Source organism: Babylonia areolata, chromosome 26, assembly GCF_041734735.1.
Source record: "Babylonia areolata isolate BAREFJ2019XMU chromosome 26, ASM4173473v1, whole genome shotgun sequence".
NCBI classification, from domain to species: Eukaryota; Metazoa; Mollusca; class Gastropoda; order Neogastropoda; family Buccinidae; genus Babylonia; species Babylonia areolata.
Genome location: NC_134901.1, coordinates 35,864,379 through 35,883,089, shown reverse-complemented (window position 1 = coordinate 35,883,089; position 18,711 = coordinate 35,864,379). Strand labels below are relative to the sequence as shown.

The following is an 18,711-nucleotide window of genomic DNA, read 5'->3' as shown; positions in this document are numbered from 1 at the left end:
AGGCTTCTTTTTTTTTATAATTATTTTGTGCCCATCCCAGAGGTGCAATATTGTTTTAAACAAGATGACTGGAAAGAACTGAATTTTTCCTATTTTTATGCCAAATTTGGTGTCAACTGACAAAGTATTTGCAGAGAAAATGTCAATGTTAAAGTTTACCATGGACACACAGACACACACACACACACACACACACACACAGACAACCGAACACCGGGTTAAAACATAGACTCACTTTGTTTACACAAGTGAGTCAAAAATGATACCTTTTGAATCTTTTTTTTTTCTTTTTGTTCTTGTAAGATGTAGCCATTCTTTTTTCTCTGTGTATGTCGAGTTGGAGCGTTGTGACAATGTGAGCACCAAGTGTGTCCAGGTGTAGTTGGAGCGTTGTGACAATGTGAGCACCAAGTGTGTCCAGGTGTAGTTGGAGCGTTGTGACAATGTGAGCACCAAGTGTGTCCAGGTGTAGTTGGAGCGTTGTGACAATGTGAGATCCGAGTGTGTCCAGGTGTAGTTGGAGCGTTGTGACAATGTGAGATCCGAGTGTGTCCAGGTGTAGTTGGAGCGTTGTGACAGTGTGAGCACCAAGTGTGTCCAGGTGTAGTTGGAGCGTTGTGACAATGTGAGATCCGAGTGTGTCCAGGTGTAGTTGGAGCGTTGTGACAATGTGAGCACCAAGTGTGTCCAGGTGTAGTTGGAGCGTTGTGACAATGTGAGATCCGAAATTGTCCAGGTGCTAGATCACGAGGACGGACCTTTTGAACCTTTTTTGTGTTTTGTTTTGTTTTCTTTTTGTTTTGGGTTTTTTGTTTTTGTTGTAAGATGTTTGTATTTCTTTTCATCACGACAGATTTCTCTGTGTGAAATTCGGGCTGCTCTCCCCAGGGAGAGCGCATCACTACATTACAGCGCCACCCATTTTTTTGTATTTTTTCCTGGGTGCAGCTTTATTTTGTTTTTTCTATTGAAGTGGATTTTTCGACAGAATTTTGCCAGGAACAACCCTTTTGTTGCTGTGGGTTCTTTTATGTGTGCTAAGTGCATGCTGCACATGGGACCTCGGTTTATCGTCTCATCCGAATGACTAGCGTCCCGACCACCACTCATGGTCATCTGGGCCATCACTCCACTTATGTAGCCAAGCCGTTCCTTTTTCTCTGTGCATGTCACTTCAGTGTGTTTTGAGCATTGTGACAGTGTGATGACGGAGTGTGTCCAGGTGCTGAATGAGCAGGACGTGGATGATGTTGATGCGCAGGAGGCGGACCTGTCCAGCGCCCTCTTCCTGGAGCAGGCGGCCCACTGCTTCATCGGCATGGCCGCCCCCATGGTGCGCAAGTACTCCTTCCACATGATCCTGGCCGGCCACCGCTTCAACAAGGCTGGACAGGTCAGTGTGTTGTGGTATAGTATGATGGTTTTGTCTGAGTGTGGCTGACTGTTTAAATCTGACTGTGACTGTCTGATCCTGGCCGGTTATTGCTTCAACATGGTCAGTGTGTTTCTTTTTCAAAATTTTTTTTTTTGCTGCCCCGTCATCTGCCCCGTTTCAGTGGCATCACTCCCATGCCACTCATTCAGAGTCCCCCCCATACACGGCCACACCCGGGGTTCGTCTGTCACAGTCCCAGTGCCGGCAGTCCACAGGGAACCATCGATGTTAGGTCCCCAGGAGGCCACACAACAGAGGAGACCCTGCACCGCTGTTGGGTCACTTTGGTGGTGTTCAGTAGTGCCTGTTCTGATTCAACGTACTCAGGACACCACCTACTAAGCCCCCTGCTGTGTTGTGTTGTATGTGTAATGGTTGTGTCTGTGACTGACTGTTTTGTCTGTCTGTTCCTGTCTGACTTTGACCATTATCAGAACAGCAGAGTAGGTATCTGCCATCCTGACCATGTGGGCTGGAATTTTTTTTATATGATAGTGGAAAGCGTCTTGCCCAAGTTAACATCCCTACTCTCTTGCCCAGGTGTTCCATTGTGCTGTATTTCTCTTTATCGCAACTTTCTGTGTGAAATTCAGGCTGGAGAGAGCACGTCGCTATGGTGCACTGACACCCTCTTTTCTTTTCTTTCCTCTTTTTCTGCCTGTTTTATTTTTCTACCAAAGGGGAGTTTTCTTCAGAATTTTGCCAGGGACAAGCCTTTTGTTGCTGTGGGTTCTTTACATGCACTAAGTTCAAGCTACATGTGGGTACCCAGGTTTCATTGTCTCATCTGAATGGCAGGTGTGATGTATGTGATCAGTTTTAAGTATTTGAATTGGTTTTTTAGATATTGTAACATGAGTTTTAAGTATTATGGTAATAATGTTGATTATTGTGGTATGAAATGTGCATTGTTCAGGTGTTATGATGTGTGATATGTTTGATGAGTGTTATGTGAAAAATGATTTTTGTGTGTGTGTGAATGTTAATTAGTATTTGGATGGATGTCTGTGCAGGGTTATGGATGTTTGTTTTTCATGTTAGTGTTTGAATGCATGTTTTACTCATTGGTTCTTATACAGCTTAACAGAACATGTTTTACTTCGGAAGGTGCTATATGAATTGTTTTTGTATCTGTATGCGTATTTCTTTTTATCACAACAGATTTCTCTGTGTGAAATTTGTGCTGCTCTCCCCAGGGAGAGCGCGCCGCTACACTACAGCGCCACCCTTTTTTTTTCTTTTTTTTTTGTTTTACCTGCTTGCAGTTCTAGTCGTTTTTCCTATCCAAGTGGGTTTTTCTACAGAATTTTGCCAGGAACAACCTTTTTGTTGCCATGGGTTCTTTTACGTGCGCTAAGTGCATGCTGCACACAGGATCTCGGTTTATCGTCTCATCCAAATGACTAGCGTCCAGACCACCACTCAAGGTCTAGTGGAGGGAGAGAAAATATCAGCGGATGAGCCGTGATTCGAACCAGCGCGTTCAGATTCTCTCACTTCCTAGGTGGACGCGTTACCTCAAGGCCATCACTCCACTGAAACTGGATTATTATTGTTGTTAGTGTTATTATTGTTTTCATTATTTTAATTCAGTTGTATTATTTTTCTGTTTGTTGTTGTTATTATTATTATTATTATTACAATACAAATCATACCTGATAAAGTTGTGTTTGATTCTTCTCCTTCAGAGGAAGCACGCCTTGCGGTCCTACTCCCAAGCTCTACAGGTGTACAAAAGTAAACACTGGAGCATTGCTGAGGTGAGAGGCTGCCCGAGTCTTGACTGTGCTGTCTGCCAGCTGACATGAAAGAAGCAGAGAAACTGTATTGCATTGCTTTGCTCTTGTCACAGCAGATTTCTGTGTGAAATTCTGTGATTACTGTGTGTGAATATGGCGCTGCTCAAACGCAAGACAAAATTATTTACTTTATCGGCTGTAGCTACTTCCGTTTTCTCTGCATAGGCTGGTAGTAGTTTGCACAGGACAGGAATCGGACTCCCTGCTGGAGTCTGCACGAGTGGGTCACAGTAAGTATGTTACTTGAACGTAATTTTAGGGAAAAGATTTCCTTTTATATCCAGCCCCCCACCCCAAATAGGGTCTACACTGCACAATGCTGAAAGGCAAAAGCATAAGATATATAAACAAAAAACAAAACAAAAAACACATATCAGAATGTGAGAATAATGTTCGGGAGATGGACATAGACAATTTGACTGTCACATCTTTTGAAAACAACGAATGGTGTGGACCAACATTTTGCATTGCAGAACACCCATTGTTTCCCGCAGTTTTTCTGAACCAGGCAGTCCTGGAAGGTGGCTTTGTGCACAGTGATGTGAAGTCGTTCTTGACCTCTTTCTGTCTCAGATGGTAGAGAGCCAAAGCCCATTATGGCGGCACTTAGTGCTGCACCAGGCTGATAGTTCTAGTCAGTATAATTGCTTTGATGTGCAGGTATGTTCAGTTCAATGCATGGCTCTGTAGATATTTTACCCATTTGCCAGGTTCTTTGAGCATGAGGCTGTTCCACTTCATGTCCCCTGTAACAATACGTGTGGTATGAATCAAAAAAAAAAAAAGGTTCAGGAATATGACGATAACATAAAAATACAAACTGGCTGAATTAATGTACTATTTTAAAAGCAGTGTAACATCAGTCACAGCTCAAACACCTCACCCTCACAACTCCCTTATCCCCACCCTCCCCACCCCCTCACAAATCGACACACACACTTGAAGTTGGTCTGGGGTGGGGGAGTTAAACAGAATAAACAAAATTGTTCCAGAGTGTGTGTGTGTGTTTCCACCCGTTTCACATGGTGATGTGTCTTGTTGTTTGGGACCAGGATCACACCCACTTCACCTTTTTTTAAAGAGCAGTGTAACATCCCTCACACTTCAAACACCTCCCCCACCCCCTTCCCCCTCCCCATTCCTCCCCCCCCACATACACAAAGTTGGTCTAGGGTGGTGGGGGGATGAAACAAAATTGTTCCAGTGTGTGTGTGTGTGTGTGTGTTTTCATCTGTTTCACATGGTGATGTGTCTTGTTGTTTGGGACCAGGATCACATCCACTTCACCTTTTGTTTAAAAAGCAGTGTTACATCACTCACACCTCAAACACCTCTCCCTCCCAACCCCACAACCCTCCTAATCCCCCACCCTCTCCTCCCCCCACACACAAATCAACACATGCTCACAAAGTTGGTCTGGGGTGGGGTAGTTAAACAAAATAAGCAAAATTGTTCCAGAGTGTGTGTGTGTTTCCACCTGTTTCACATGGTGATGTGTCTTGTTGTTGGGGACCAGGATCACACCCACTTCACCTTTTTTGAAAAGCAGTGTAACATCACTCACGTCACACCTCAAACACCTCTCCCCCACAACTCCAGAACCCCTCTTATCCCCCCCCCCCCCCACACACACACACACAAACCGACACACACACACAAAGTTGGTCTGGGGTGATGGTGGGGGGGGGGGGGATGGGGGGGAGTTAAACAAAATTGTTCCAGTGTGTGTGTGTTTGTCTTCTTCTTCATTTGTGGGTTGCAACTCCCATGTTCACTCGTATATACACGAGTGGGCTTTTACGTGTATGACCGTTTTTACCCTGCCATGTAGGCAGCCATACTCCGAGGTGTGCTTGCTGGGTATGTTTTTCTTTCCATAACCCACTGAACGCTGACATGGGTCACAGGATCTTTATCATGCGTATTTTATGTGCTTGCATATACACACGGAAGGGGTTCAGGCACAAGCAGGTCTGCATGATGAGCTGGGTGATCAGAAAAAAATCACCCTTTACCCACTAGGTGCCGTTACCAAGATTCGACTCTCAGATTGAAAGTCCAGCGCTTTAACCACTCGGCTGTTGTGCCTGTCGTGTGTGTGTGACTGTTTCCACCCATTTCACATGCTAATTTTTTTGTGTTGTTGTGGATCAGGATCACATCCACTTCACCATCGGCCGGCAGTCGTTCAACCTGAAGCAGCTGGAGAATGCCACGTCGGCCTTCAAGCACCTGCTGACAGGGGAGAGCAAGCAGCCCACCTCCCAGCAGGGGGCCTTCCTGCGCGAATACCTCTTCGTCTACAAGGTGACTGGGATCATCGTCATCACAATCTTCTTCATCTTCATCGTCGTCATCATCATTATCTATTGTCTGATTAATGTATTGACTTGGATCTTCATCCTCACCACCATCACCATCATCATCATCATTTTTTTTTTTTATTGTCTGATTAATCCTCATCATCATCTTCATCATCTTCAAACGTTTATTGTACTGACTGGGATCATCATCATCATGAACATCGTCTTCATCATCTTCTTCCTCCTCAAATGTTAGTTTATTGTACTGATTGGGACCATCATCATGACCACCAGTATGTGTGACAGGACATTGGAACAATTCCTTCTTTTGTTTCTCTCAACACTTAACATCATTGTTACCATTTATTCTTATTTTATTTTATTTTATTTCCGCTGACAGCAACTGTTGAGCCAGGAGGCAGGAGAGAGCAGTTCTTATGGCAGACTGCCGGAGCTGCCGTTGCCCAACATCAACACCAATGACACGCAGGTGTTACTGGGCCAGCCTCCACAGCCACCAGGTGGGTCTTGTCATAGTGGTAACAGGTGGGTGCACAGGTACACAGCTAAAGCAAGTACACTGTTACAGTATGCGTCGCCTTGTTGAAAAATGTCTTTTCAGGGTACTGGCTGTTTGTTAGTTCAAACCCACAGGTACACAGCTACAGTACGCATCACCTTGTTGAAAAGCGTGTACTTCTGGGTACTGGCTGTTGGTCTGTTCAAACCCACAGGTACACAGCTAGAACAGGTACACGGCTACAGTACGCATCACCTTGTTGAAAAGCGTGTACTTTTGGGTACTGGCTGTTGGTCTGTTCAAACCCACAGGTACACAGTTAAAACATGTACACAGCTACAGTACGCATCACGTTTTTGAAAAGCGTGTACTTCTGGGTACTGGCTGTTGGTCTGTTCAAAACCACAGGTACACAGCTAGAACATGTACACAACTACAGTATGCATCACGTTTTTGAAAAGCGTGTACTTTTGGGTACTGGCTGCTGGCCAAGTCAGACCCACATAGAAGTTAACAAGCAACCAGTGGAAGGAACTTCAGAATAATGGGCTGTAATTTGCCTGATATCAGTACAGAAAAAAAAGAGAATTATTGTTCTTGTATAGCATTTCAGAAAAAAGAAAAAAAAAAGAAAAGATCATTACCATCTGTTAGAAGAGTGTTTCCAACATCCTCTGCAAAAGTTTCAGAACTCGGGATCCAACAAGACGTGATTGTGTAAAATGTAGGTCTGGGCAGCATCTAGTTTTGGAAAAGACAGAGGTAGCCCTCTTGGGCAGACAAAGTGGACCAACTTGTACAGGAAGACGAAGGCTTTAATAGCATTTTCTGTGAACACAAAGTGAAAGTGGATGCAGTTTCTGGACATTAATGCATGCGTACCTGCATATTTTTCTGTGTTTCCACATGCCATTGTGATGAGCGACATGCATGTGTGGTAAAAGAATGTTCGATTTCTTGCATGTAACAGCACCTTCTTTTTAACCATTTGCATGATTTGCATTAATATTAAAGTGTTGTGAGCATCCTCATCTTTAGGACTGGCTGACAGGTGCAGCAGCGAAATGGTTAAAGTGTTGAACTGTCAGTTTGAGGGTCCTGTGTTCAAATCCTAATTGTGGCACCTGGAGGATTTAGAGAGGAGATTTTTCAGATCTTCCCAATCAACAGATGTTGCGCAGACCTGCTTGTGTCTGAACCCCCTTCATGTGAATACGCATGAAGGAAATCAGATATGTGCACTAAAGATCCCATTATCCATGTCAGTGTTTGGTGGGTTATGGAACCAAGAGCATACTCAGTATGCATCCCCCCCCCACCCGAACCCCCAGAAAAAAAAGTAGTGTGTCTGCCTACATGTCTGGTTAAAAATGGTTATACATGTACCACCCACTCATACATACAAGTTGAATGCAGTAGTTGCAGCCCACAAATGCACAAGAAGAAGAAGAAAACATTCTGTTTAACAAAACAAAAACAAAACCTTGTTTTTTTATTCTTCCTGCAGACACGGGAGCAGTTGTCTTTAACAACAAAACTTTTAGTCAGGGGTGCAAAGGCCTTAAGGGGAGGTAACCTACTTTGGGAGGCTATCGGCTGCAGCTACTTTTGTTTTCTTCGCATAGGTGGGTAGTAGTTTGCACAAGACGGGAATCAGACCCCTGCCAGAGTCTGCACTAGTGGGTCATGGTAAGTATGTTACTTAAACATAATTTTAGGAAGAAAATTTCCTTTTTTTTTCTTTTTCCCTGCAGACAGGAGAGCAGTTGTTCTTTTAACAACAAAACTTTTTTTTTTTTTTTTTTTTGTTCTTTTTCTTCCATGCAGACACAGGAGCAGGGAGCAAGAAGGTGGCGGCCACAGGGGTGACTTTCTCCGACCAGTGGCACATGGGGCGCTGGGGGCAGCTGGAGGAGGCGGCCGTGGGCTTCGGGGGCTCCCTGCCCCCCACCTTCCGCCCCACTCTCCAGTGCTTCAACAACACCACCGACAACAAGTTCAACCCCGTCACCTTTGTCGGAGGTCAGTATAGAGGGAGGATTGGGGGTGTGGTGGGGGTGGCTGTAGGGTGCCAGAATCTTGTTGTGTGTGATTGAATGATTGACCAAGCTCTAAGTGGTTCACCATCCTGAGTTAATTTGCACAGCAGGATACTTACATAGCACCTATCCAAGGGTCAGTGACCAGACTTTGCTGAAGCGGTTTACAATAAGGGATTCATTTGCATAGCACTTCTCCTCGGTCAGAGACCAAGCTATAAGCGGTTTACAATCATGCACAACAGGATACTCATATACTACCTATCCTTGGGTCAGAGACCAAGCTGTTAGAGGTTTACAGTCGTGGAGTCATTTGCATAACAGGATACAATTAGAGATTTACAATCATGGAGTCATTTGCATAACAGGATACACATAGCACCTATCCTTGGGTCAGAGACCAAGCTGTTAGAGGTTTACAGTCGTGGAGTCATTTGCACAACAGGATTCACACAGTGCCTGTCCTTGGGTCAGAAACCAAGCCGCAAGAGGTTTACAATGAAGGATTCATCTGCACAACAGGATAGACACATACAGCACATATCCTCAGGATAAAACCAAGCTCTACAGTCACTGATTCATTTGCACAATAGGATACTTAGATAGCGCCTGTTGTCAGTCACAGACCAAGTTCTAAGTGGTTTACTGTCACAGTCATTTGAACAACAGGCTGCCTGCCTGGGTAGAGCTGAGTGAGAGCTGCCTTTGACCTTTGTGGCAGGTCAGTGCTAGCGGGCAGTGTCTGTAGAGATGTTGTTACTGTAATTGTCCTTTGTGGCAGGTATGTGTGAGGCATGTATGGTTGGGGGACTGGAAGAGGGGTGGAGGGTGGGGTGGGGGGGGGGGGGGGGAGGGGGGCGATGTTTATGGAGATGTTGCTTTATAACTAACCTTTGTACAGATTGTTTGATTAGTGGAGTGATGGCCTAGAGGTAATGCATCCGCCTAGGAAATGAGAGAATCTGAACACGCTGGTTCGAATCACGGCTCAGCCGCCGATATTTTCTCCCCCTCCACTAGACCTTGAGTGGTGGTCTGGACGCTAGTCATTTGGATGAGACGATAAACCGAGGTCCCGTGTGCATCATGCACTCAGCGCACGTAAAAGAACCCACGGCAACAAAAGGGTTGTTCCTGGCACAATTCTGTTGAAAAATCCACTTTGGTAGGAAAAACAAATAAAACTGCACACAGGAAAATTTTTTTTTTAAATGGGTGGCACTGATGTATAGCAACGCGCTCTCCCTGGGGAGAGCAGCCCATATTTCACACAGAGAAATATGTTGTGATAAAAAGAAATACAAATACAAATACAAAACACAAATGATCCTGAAGGTCTGACATCCTCAGCACAGCCTAATCTCGTTTGCCTTAAGGTGCGTAATGAATTTAGAGTATGTCATGAAGTGTGTCGTTCTGCAGGGTTTGTTCCCCCCTTCACCCCTACTCCCACCCAGCTCACGTCTCACCCTCCTCCTGATATGACAGGGTTTTTTGTTTAACGCAGTTGAATTTTAAAAAATTCAGATGGACTGTTGTACGGTCTGCCCTACAAACAACAGTGTCAATGTCTTGGTTTTCTGTGGTGTTGGCATGCAAGTCAAAGTCAAAATGGTTTAATTTGTCAGGGCCTTGGCCCACACAGATGGAGTTTACATACATAAAGGTAATGAATACCATCATTGAACACATGCATTTCTGAGCTCTTCTTTTCTAACTGGATTAGTGAGTAAGCTTTGCGCACAGATTGACCAAGTCTTAAAATTGCTAGCTTGTTTCCACTAGAGAGAAGCAAGGCTAGTTTGAACAATGAAGGATGCCAGTGATATTTACTGATATGAGCTGAATGTGCAAATCAGTGTACCTCAGATATACCAGCAAAAAGTGCAGTTGTGTTCCAGGAACATCTGGACAGAAAGGGCAGGAGGCATTTCAATGCCTATCCACCACACGAAAATTCAAAAAGTGTGAAGTTAACAACAGTACTAATTCTGAACCTTGGGAAGATTTGACATACATTTAGACATCTAATGACAGGAGAACAAGGGCGGGATGGTAATGACTGGCAGTACATTGAATAAGCATCATGAAACGTGTGTGTTTGCCCACAGAGATGGTGAGTGTGGAGGTGTGCGTGGAGAACCCCCTGCAGGTGATGCTGGTTCTGTCAGACATCACCCTCCTCTGGACCTTCCTGCCCTCCATCCCCGGCAACGACCCTGCCCAGCTCATCTCCAACGAGGTCACCTCCAGTGTCAAGGTCAGTTCAGGCCTAGCAGGCTCTCCATTTTTGTTTTTTTGGGGGGATTTTTTTTTTTTTTTTGTAATCCTATACTTTGACAGATATACTAAATCCAGAATGCTTATGTTAAAAAATAGACAGGACGAGGAAATTTAATGCCCCCTTTACTCTGTTCCAGAATCACTTGGCCGATGAAATTATCCAGACAGCTATGATCAAGGAGATCATCTTGACTGGTTACCAAAAACAGTCTGTGAGTACTGTGTTGATCTGTTTCCCTTTGTCACTCTTCCCATCTCTGTCGTATTCAGTCTGCACAATGCAAATTTTGATAAATATGTTTTTATCTTACCTGTGCGGTTTGTATGCTGCAGGATTCATTGTGGTGCATTTGATGTGTTAGGATCTTTATGACATCTAGCATATTTTGTGTCAGTTATGGTTGTAAATTTTTGAGCGTTTGAATCTGCTGTCATTCATTGTGGAACGTAATTCTTCAGTACCATATTTTTGGGACTGTAAGGCGATATTTTTGTTCCTCAGACTTAACCCATGCACCTCACGATTTGAAGTGCCCAGTGTATGGTTAAAATCTATCAAAATACTGTCATGTGAATGCCAAACGTATCGGAACCTTTTAGTACCATATTTTATGGACCAGAAGGTGATATCATCTCAATATATTTTTATAGCACCACATTTCATGGACTAAATGGCAATTTTTTCTACCTCAGACTTAACCCATGCACCTCATGATTTGAGGTGCCCGATGTATAGTTAAAATCTGTCAAAATGCTATCGTGTGAATCGTATCGGAACATGGTACTACCATGTTTTTATAGACTGTAAGATGATATTACCTTAACATAATCTTATAGTACCATATTTTATGGACTATAAGGTGATATTTTTGATCCTCAGACTTAACCCATGCACCTGATGCGGTTGAACATTTGTATGGTTTGACAGTCCTGATATGGCCTTGTGTGGTCGGGTGGACTATAAGCAACAAGAACAACCCATGCACCTCATGATTTGAAGTGCCTAATGTTATGGTTAAAATCTAAAAAAAAAAAAAAAAAAATTCCAGTATCATGTGAAAGTGAATCATATGGGAAACCTGGAAGTCTTGACATCCCCTGCCTCCTCCCCACGACAGGTGGTGCTGAGCCTGGTGCCGCGGCAGGCCGGGGAGCTGCGCGTGGTGGGGCTGGCCTACAACCTGGGCACCAGCTCCCTGGCCCAGAACGCCGCCCTCACCCCCTCCCCTACCTCCACCGGCACCGGCACCATCGCCGACAGCAGCAGCAAGCCCAGCTACATCAGCGCGGTGTGCGTGCGGGGCAAGCAGCGGCTGGAGGCGCAGGGGCCGCGACTGAACGTCAGCAAGGAGGAGAAGACTGGGAAGGTGTACGGCCCCGACCGCCGCCTGGACCTCCTTGTGCAGGAGGAGATGCCCATCCTCAGTGTGAGTGTGGTGGTGGTGTTGGAGGGGGGAAGGGAGTGGTGGGAGAGGCTGAGGGGGACTCTCTGGGTGTGGGGGGGATGCAGGAATGGGAAATTGGGAGCTCACAACTGGTCAACATGTGCGCAGACCTGCTTGTGCCTGAACCCTCTTCGTGTATACATGCAAGCAGAAGATCAAGTACGCACATTAAAGATCCTGTAATCCATGTCAGCATTCAGTGGGTTATGGAGACAAGAACATACATGGCATGCATGCACCCCCCTGAAAATGGGATATGGCTGCCTACATGGTAGGGTAAATACGGTCATAAAAAAAAAAGCCCACTTATATACATATTCATGAACATGGGAGTTTCAGTCCATGAACGAAAAAGAACCAGTGTGTGTGATGGGACATTGAATAACGCTTTCTCCTCCACTGGCGGACCTCTGTGTATCCATGACCATGGTGTTGCAGTTGATGTTGAAGGATCTCTGTGTATCCATGACCGTGGTGTTGCAGGTGATGTTGAAGGATCTGTGTGTATCCATGACTGTGGTGTTGCAGGTGATGTTGAAGGATCTCTGTGTATCCATGACCGTGGTGTTGCAGTTGATGTTGAAGGATCTCTGTGTATCCATGACTGTGGTGTTGCAGGTGATGTTGAAGGACCTCTGTGTATCCATGACCGTGGTGTTGCAGGTGATGTTCTGTGAGTTCCCGGAGGCGTTGCTGTGCGGGGAGGTGCACTGCATAGAGGTGGAGTTCACCAACGTGGGCAGCGTGCCCCTTCACAGGCTGAGGGTGGCCACCTCCAACCCCAACTTCTTCACCTTCGGCTCGGGGCCTCCTGAAGATCTACCTAAGTAGGTGGTGCTGGTGGTTTGGATGCCCCCAGGAAGAGTGTTTGTGGGTGAAAGGAGGTGACACATTATCTACTGCCCTTTTGAATAAACCTGACTTCTTTCTCCTTCTCAGGAAGGAGTTCCTGAGCCTCACATAGAAACATGGAATCAAGAAAAAAACCAAAAGAAAACAAAACAAAAAAACCCTCCAAAACCAGAAGTCTTGGAGAGAGGACAAGTATGATAGCTGAGTCCAAACATGACCACCAGAACAGCAGAGGAAGCAGCTGTCATCCCAACTATGTGGGCTAGAATGTCTAGAGTGTCTTGCCCAAGTTACAACCCCACTCTCTTGGCCAAGAAGGCTTGAGGACAGCGGGTGTTGGGATGGTTCCCAAAGGCCAACTAGCCCCCAAGGCAGCACGCAAAGAGCCAGTGCAATCTTGCCGCTTAGTTTGAATGTCATAGTCCTTTACAAAAAACTTCATGGATTGATGGCCTAGAGGTAACACATCTGCCTAGGAAGCGAGAGAATTGGAGCACGTTGGTTCGAATCACGGCTCAGCCGTCAATATTTTCTCCCCATCCACTAGACCTTGAGTGGTGGTCTGGACGCTAGTCATTTGGATGAGGCTATTAACCGAGGTCCTGTGTGCAGCATGCATTTAGCACACGTAAAAGAACCCATGGCAACAAAAGGGTTGTTCCTGGCAAAATTCTGTAGAAAAATCCACTTCGATAGGAAAAACAAATAAAACTGAAGGCAGGAAAAAATACAACAAAAATGAGTGGCACTGTAGTGTAGCGACGTACTCTCCCTGGGGAGAGCAGCCCAAATTTCACACAGAGAAATCTATTGTGATAAAAAGAAATACAAATACAGTACAAAATTCAAATACAAAAAGATTTGTCTGTAAATGAATATACGGTGGAGAAACTACTGATCATAAAGCTCTCATTTTGCTGCTAGCTCGATTGTGTTCGTCTGGACAGTGTCCGATAATAGCCAAGCGTTTAGCCCAACAAGTGGGTGGTGGTTGTTATGCCCGTGCGTGTGGGGTGTTGCTGGGTACAGAGTGGCCAGTACAGGGTTCATACAGGTTTGCTTGGAAAGTTTTGAAATTTTGTTTTAAAGAAGATGAATGATATAGCATGCCTTTTTTTTTTTTTTTTAAGTCTTAAAAGTCTTTAGAAAAAAGCAAAAAAAGGTTGGTAAAAGTTTGAAATTTTGGCTATTGACTAAATGAAGAAAAAAAGGGAGATTTTTATTGTGATTTATAAAGCACAACAGGAAAACATGTTCCACCTGAATTTGAATTTAAACACATGTGCCAACCTTTTTGTTTTGGTGGAATCGATTATGCTTTGATACACTTCATTCCACTCTTCCGCTTGCCTAAAAAAAATCTGAACACACACACACACACACACACACACACAAAGCAAAGAAAGAAAGAAACAAACAACAAAAGAGCCACATAGCTGCAGTGTGTATAGCCAATGGAGAGTTTTAATTAGTTCTGGTTGGAAACTTCTGACTTCATTTAGATTTTCATTTTTTTTTTTGATATAGTTCTGGGGGATCTAAATATAGTTTCACATCCCTGATATGGCCCTGTTTGTCTGGACAGCAAGCATTAAAAATAGACAGATGGATAGATAGATAGAAAGAAAGAAAGATATATTGTACATGATAATGGAGGAAAGCAAGTGCAGGTAACAGGTAACAACTAAACAGTCCTTCTGTTATTCCAGAATAACTTTGCAAAGATGGAAAAATAAGGGGGTGGGGGGGGGGGGGGGGGGGGGGGGGGAGAAAAAAGATCAAGTAGTAAAGTAGTAAAAAAAAGGAAAGAAAAAACGTAAGAAGAGAGAGAGAGGGAGACACTGACACTGGTTTAATTGTGAAGAGCCACCGGCCCATACACAAAAGGGGTGGGGGGATACAATGGGGCAATTCAGCATGCAGAAAGAATATATATTTCACTTGCCCAAATAGTAGAAGAGAGAGAGAGAGAGAATCTCTGTTTGCCACGCAGTAAAACCAACCATCCATTCTCACCTTGCAGGTACCCCTACACCTACCAGGTGCGCACAGAGCAGTCGGAGGCCTGTCGCCTGCACACCATGCCCGGTGGGTCGGTGTCCGGCAACAAGACATCCTGGGGCGTGTCCTCCGTGCCCTTCCCAGGAGACGGCGTGCTGAAGCCTGGCCAGACCATGTCACTTCCTGTCTGGCTACGCGGCAACGACATAGGGGGCATGCACGAAGTGGACTTCCTCTTCTACTACGAGCCTGTGGGACCTCGAATGCCTGCAAAGTAAGTCATGAGTGTCTTGCGTGGTGGAGAGATAGATTGATGGGTTGGGGGGAGGGTGGGGAACTCTGGGGAGAAAGGCGTGTGGGAACACATCCGTTATGAAATAGCTGTACCTGTGGTCTGATGTAGTGCTGGTCCACGGGAGTTGTAGCAGGCATGCAGCTGTAGGGTAGAATGAGTTCACTACTACGCCACCACACCACCACTAATAATGCATGTTGTTGATGTGTCAGGCATCGAGTGCTTCGTCACTGTGCGATGGTGAACATGGAGAAGTTGCTCTCCCACCTACATGTCAACCACTACACCACACCACCACTAATAATGCATGTTGTTGATGTGTCAGGCACCAAGTGGTGAACATGGTAGAGTTGCTCTCTCACTTCCTGCATGTCAACCACTACACTACCACACCACTTTTATCATGTATGTTGTTGATTTGTTTTGTCACTGTGCGGTTGTGAACATGGTGGACTCACTCTCTCTCACTTCCTACATGTCAACCACTATGCCACCACACCACTACTATCATGCATGTTGTTGATGTGTCAGGCACCGAGTGCTTCGTCACCGAGCGGTGGTGAACATGGTGGAGTCGCTGAGCGTGCGTGCCCTGGCCACCAGACAGACGGGCAGCGTGCTGCGGAGTGCCGGACAGGAGCTCAACACCTGCTACATCTTCTGCGAGCTGGAGAACCTCAGTCAGGTCAGTGTTCCCCTCTTTCACCGCCAGGTTTCTGTGTGAAAAACGCTCCCCAGCACCAGATGATTCAGATACAGTGCTATCAGTCACAGGCTTTGGTTCATGTCAAAACAACACAGTGGACTTGATCACTTCAAACTGGGTCAGGGGGGCAAAAGTAAGTCATTGTTCTGTTGGGGAAACTGGCTGTAGCAGTCAAGCTTTGTTACAGTGTGAAAAATGGTATTGACATGACCCTTGATGTCGACTTCAGTCGCTTTTGGTGGTGCACTGTCTAGTAGACTAAGGTTGCCTATAGCAGTGAAGAGTTAAAGCTGGGAAAGTTCATATTGAAGTGACTGTTTATTCCAAGTCCCCTGTGCACAGCCATTCCTGGGCCTGTCTGTCGTAGTCCCAGCGTCGGCAGTCCCGTAGGCCACACATCACACAGGAGATCCTTCACTACTGCTGACAATAACAACAGCTTAGTTGCAGAGTCAGACTGAGTGAGCGTCCCGTCCCCCCTAGGGTGGAAACCACCACCATGTTCCATGAACCTGCTGATCCTGAAGACTTTATCAGGACTCATCCCATGGGGAGGGGGACTGGAACAGAGGTCACATTAGAGCAGGGCATGAAAGGCCATAGAATTTGGGACTTTTGTTTTTTTTTTAACTGAAGATGAGGGAGGAGGAAGATGTTTCTTTGAAAGGTCCATTTTAGGTATAGTACTATGTGAGAAGGCTGTATTCTGTGCTACCTTTCAGAATGATATCCCCACATTAACCAGGCCTGAGAGATAAGACACTTGCAGTGTTTGATGAAGAAATTTGGGCAATTTGAGCAATGGGGGTGAGTGAGTGTGTACATGCACACACTTCTATGTATATGGATATAATGTGTCAATAGTCCTACTCTATTTATGTCTATGATTTCTGATTCATGTATGCTCCTTTATGCCTGTGTGTTGTACAGGTGCAGGTGCAGCGTCCCCACATCCAAGAGGTGCAGGTGTGCCAGGTGTCCTGTGCCAGCCAGTCGTGGACCGTCACCACCCTGTCCACCAACACCCTCAAAGGTCCGTCCTCTCTCTCTCTCTCTCTCTCTCTTTCTCTCTCTGTCTCTCGCTCTCTCTTGCTTGAAACCACTCATAAGCATATACAGACGTTCTCTCAAGATTATTCTCCTCAAATCTTCTGTCTATACTAATGACTACAAAGAACTAAACATTCTTCCTTTCCATCTCAAATGTATCTTTAATAAAGGTGTTTTTATGTACAAAATTAAAAAGAATTTAGCACCATCCTACCTTCAGAGGAAATTTCCTGAAAAAAGTGTTCGTGGCAAAAATACCATTTCTATCCCTCGTCCGAGAACAAACCTTTTCATGACATCTCTCATGTATTCTGGTGGTAAACTATGGAATGAAATTCCCGACTATTTGAAAAATAAATCCACCTTGGTATCATTCAAAAAAGAGTACCAAAAATATCTCATGAATTAATTTAAATAATTCTTATATTCCGTATTTTGTTTGAGCTTCTTGAGAGAGCTTCTACATAATAACATTTTTTTCGTTGCCCTCTGACAATGTGAACAGGGAAAGGAGCTCAGAAGATTAGTGTATATCAGTCCGTGTATACATGCGTGCGTAAGCTGGTGCGTGCGTGCGTGTTTGTTTGTTTGTGTGTGTGTGTGTGTGTGTGTGTTATATTCCATGCTATTTTTTTATGTTTCGTGATTAACTCTTGTTGTTGTAGTAGTTGTTGTTGTTGTTACCGTCTACACCGAGTGTCCGTACCGATTTTCTTTTTTCCTTCACTTTTTTTTCTTTCTTTCTTTTTTTTTTTTTCCTTTTTCATCTTTTGTGCATGTGAGTGGGTGTGTGTGTTTGTGTGTGAGGGAGGGCATGGTGTAAAGAAGCTTCCAGCTTATCCAGTTACCCTCAATAAAACATTTGTTCATTGTTCATTTGTTCATTGTTCTCTATGTCTCTCTCAGTCTGTCTGTCTCTCTTTGTTGCTTTTCTGTGTTCTTGACAAGGCATTGCCTAAGATTTTTGCCCCACCATCTGCACCATTTCAATGGCAATACTCCCATGCCACTCATTCTGAGGTCCCCACATAGATATCCACACTCAGGTTTGTCGGTCTCGGTCCCAGTGTCAGCAGTCGATGTTAGGTCGTGTGTAGGCCACACACCAAAGGAGACCCTGCACTGCTGCTGTCACTTTGGTGGTTTAGAAGTGCCTGTTCTGATTTAACGTACTTCAGACACCACTTCCTAAGGCCCTTATTGACAGGAATAATAGTTTTAGTTTCAGAGCCAGACTAAGTGAGCGTCCACTTCTGAAGAATCTTAGTTTTTCAGTCTTGTCAGGTCTTGGATCAGTCTCGCTAAGGCTACCCCATCTCTTTCTGTGTGTGTCCTTGTTTTCTTGTTGTTGTCTTCTGTAATTTTGTTATAGATTGACAGGCACAATAGCTGAGTGGTTAAAGCGTTGGACTTTCGATCTCAGGGTCCTGGGTTTGAATCTCAGTAGTGGTGCCTGGTGGGTAAAGGATGGAGATTTTTCCAATCTCCCAGGTCACAACATGTGCCTTGTGCCTGAATCCCCTTCATGTGCATGCGTAAGCAGAAGATCAAATAAGCACATTCGAGATCCTGTAATCCATGTCAGCGTTCGGTGGGTTACGGAAACAAGAACATACCCAGCATGCACACCCCTGAAAACAGAGTATGGCTGCCTACATGGTGGGGTTAAAAATGGTCATTCACGTAAAAGCCCACTCATGTTCATGTGAGTGAACGTGGGAGTTGCAGCTGACAAACGAGGAAGAAGTAGTATTATGGATTATCAATAGCACATCTGAGAAAGAAAGAAAAAAATGTATCATGACTGATAGCTTCTGTATACTTTTCTGTGTTGGTCTTTCAGGAATCCGGATCGGCAGTCGTGAAACACTGCAGCTTATGCTGAAAGGGACGCAGAAACCCTGTGCCAGCGGTATGTAGACATGGTGCCCTGGGGTGTATGTGGATGTGTGTGTTTTGGGGGTGTGGGGGTTGGGTCCCAAC

The 18,711-nt window shown here is 45.0% G+C and overlaps 1 protein-coding gene across 1 annotated transcript in view; it reads left to right on the top strand.

Moving 5' to 3' along the window:
* LOC143300304 (trafficking protein particle complex subunit 8-like) overlaps positions 1–18,711 on the top strand; it is a 50,689-nt gene that overhangs the window by 22,079 nt on the left and 9,899 nt on the right. The window contains exons 13-25 of the mRNA XM_076613900.1: positions 1,262–1,393; positions 3,124–3,195; positions 5,389–5,541; positions 5,938–6,058; positions 7,885–8,079; positions 10,208–10,356; positions 10,517–10,591; positions 11,498–11,806; positions 12,488–12,651; positions 14,700–14,951; positions 15,504–15,657; positions 16,609–16,711; positions 18,572–18,640. Coding sequence (XP_076470015.1) covers positions 1,262–1,393; positions 3,124–3,195; positions 5,389–5,541; positions 5,938–6,058; positions 7,885–8,079; positions 10,208–10,356; positions 10,517–10,591; positions 11,498–11,806; positions 12,488–12,651; positions 14,700–14,951; positions 15,504–15,657; positions 16,609–16,711; positions 18,572–18,640 — 1,948 coding nt within the window. The remainder of the gene's footprint in view (positions 1–1,261; positions 1,394–3,123; positions 3,196–5,388; positions 5,542–5,937; positions 6,059–7,884; positions 8,080–10,207; positions 10,357–10,516; positions 10,592–11,497; positions 11,807–12,487; positions 12,652–14,699; positions 14,952–15,503; positions 15,658–16,608; positions 16,712–18,571; positions 18,641–18,711) is intronic.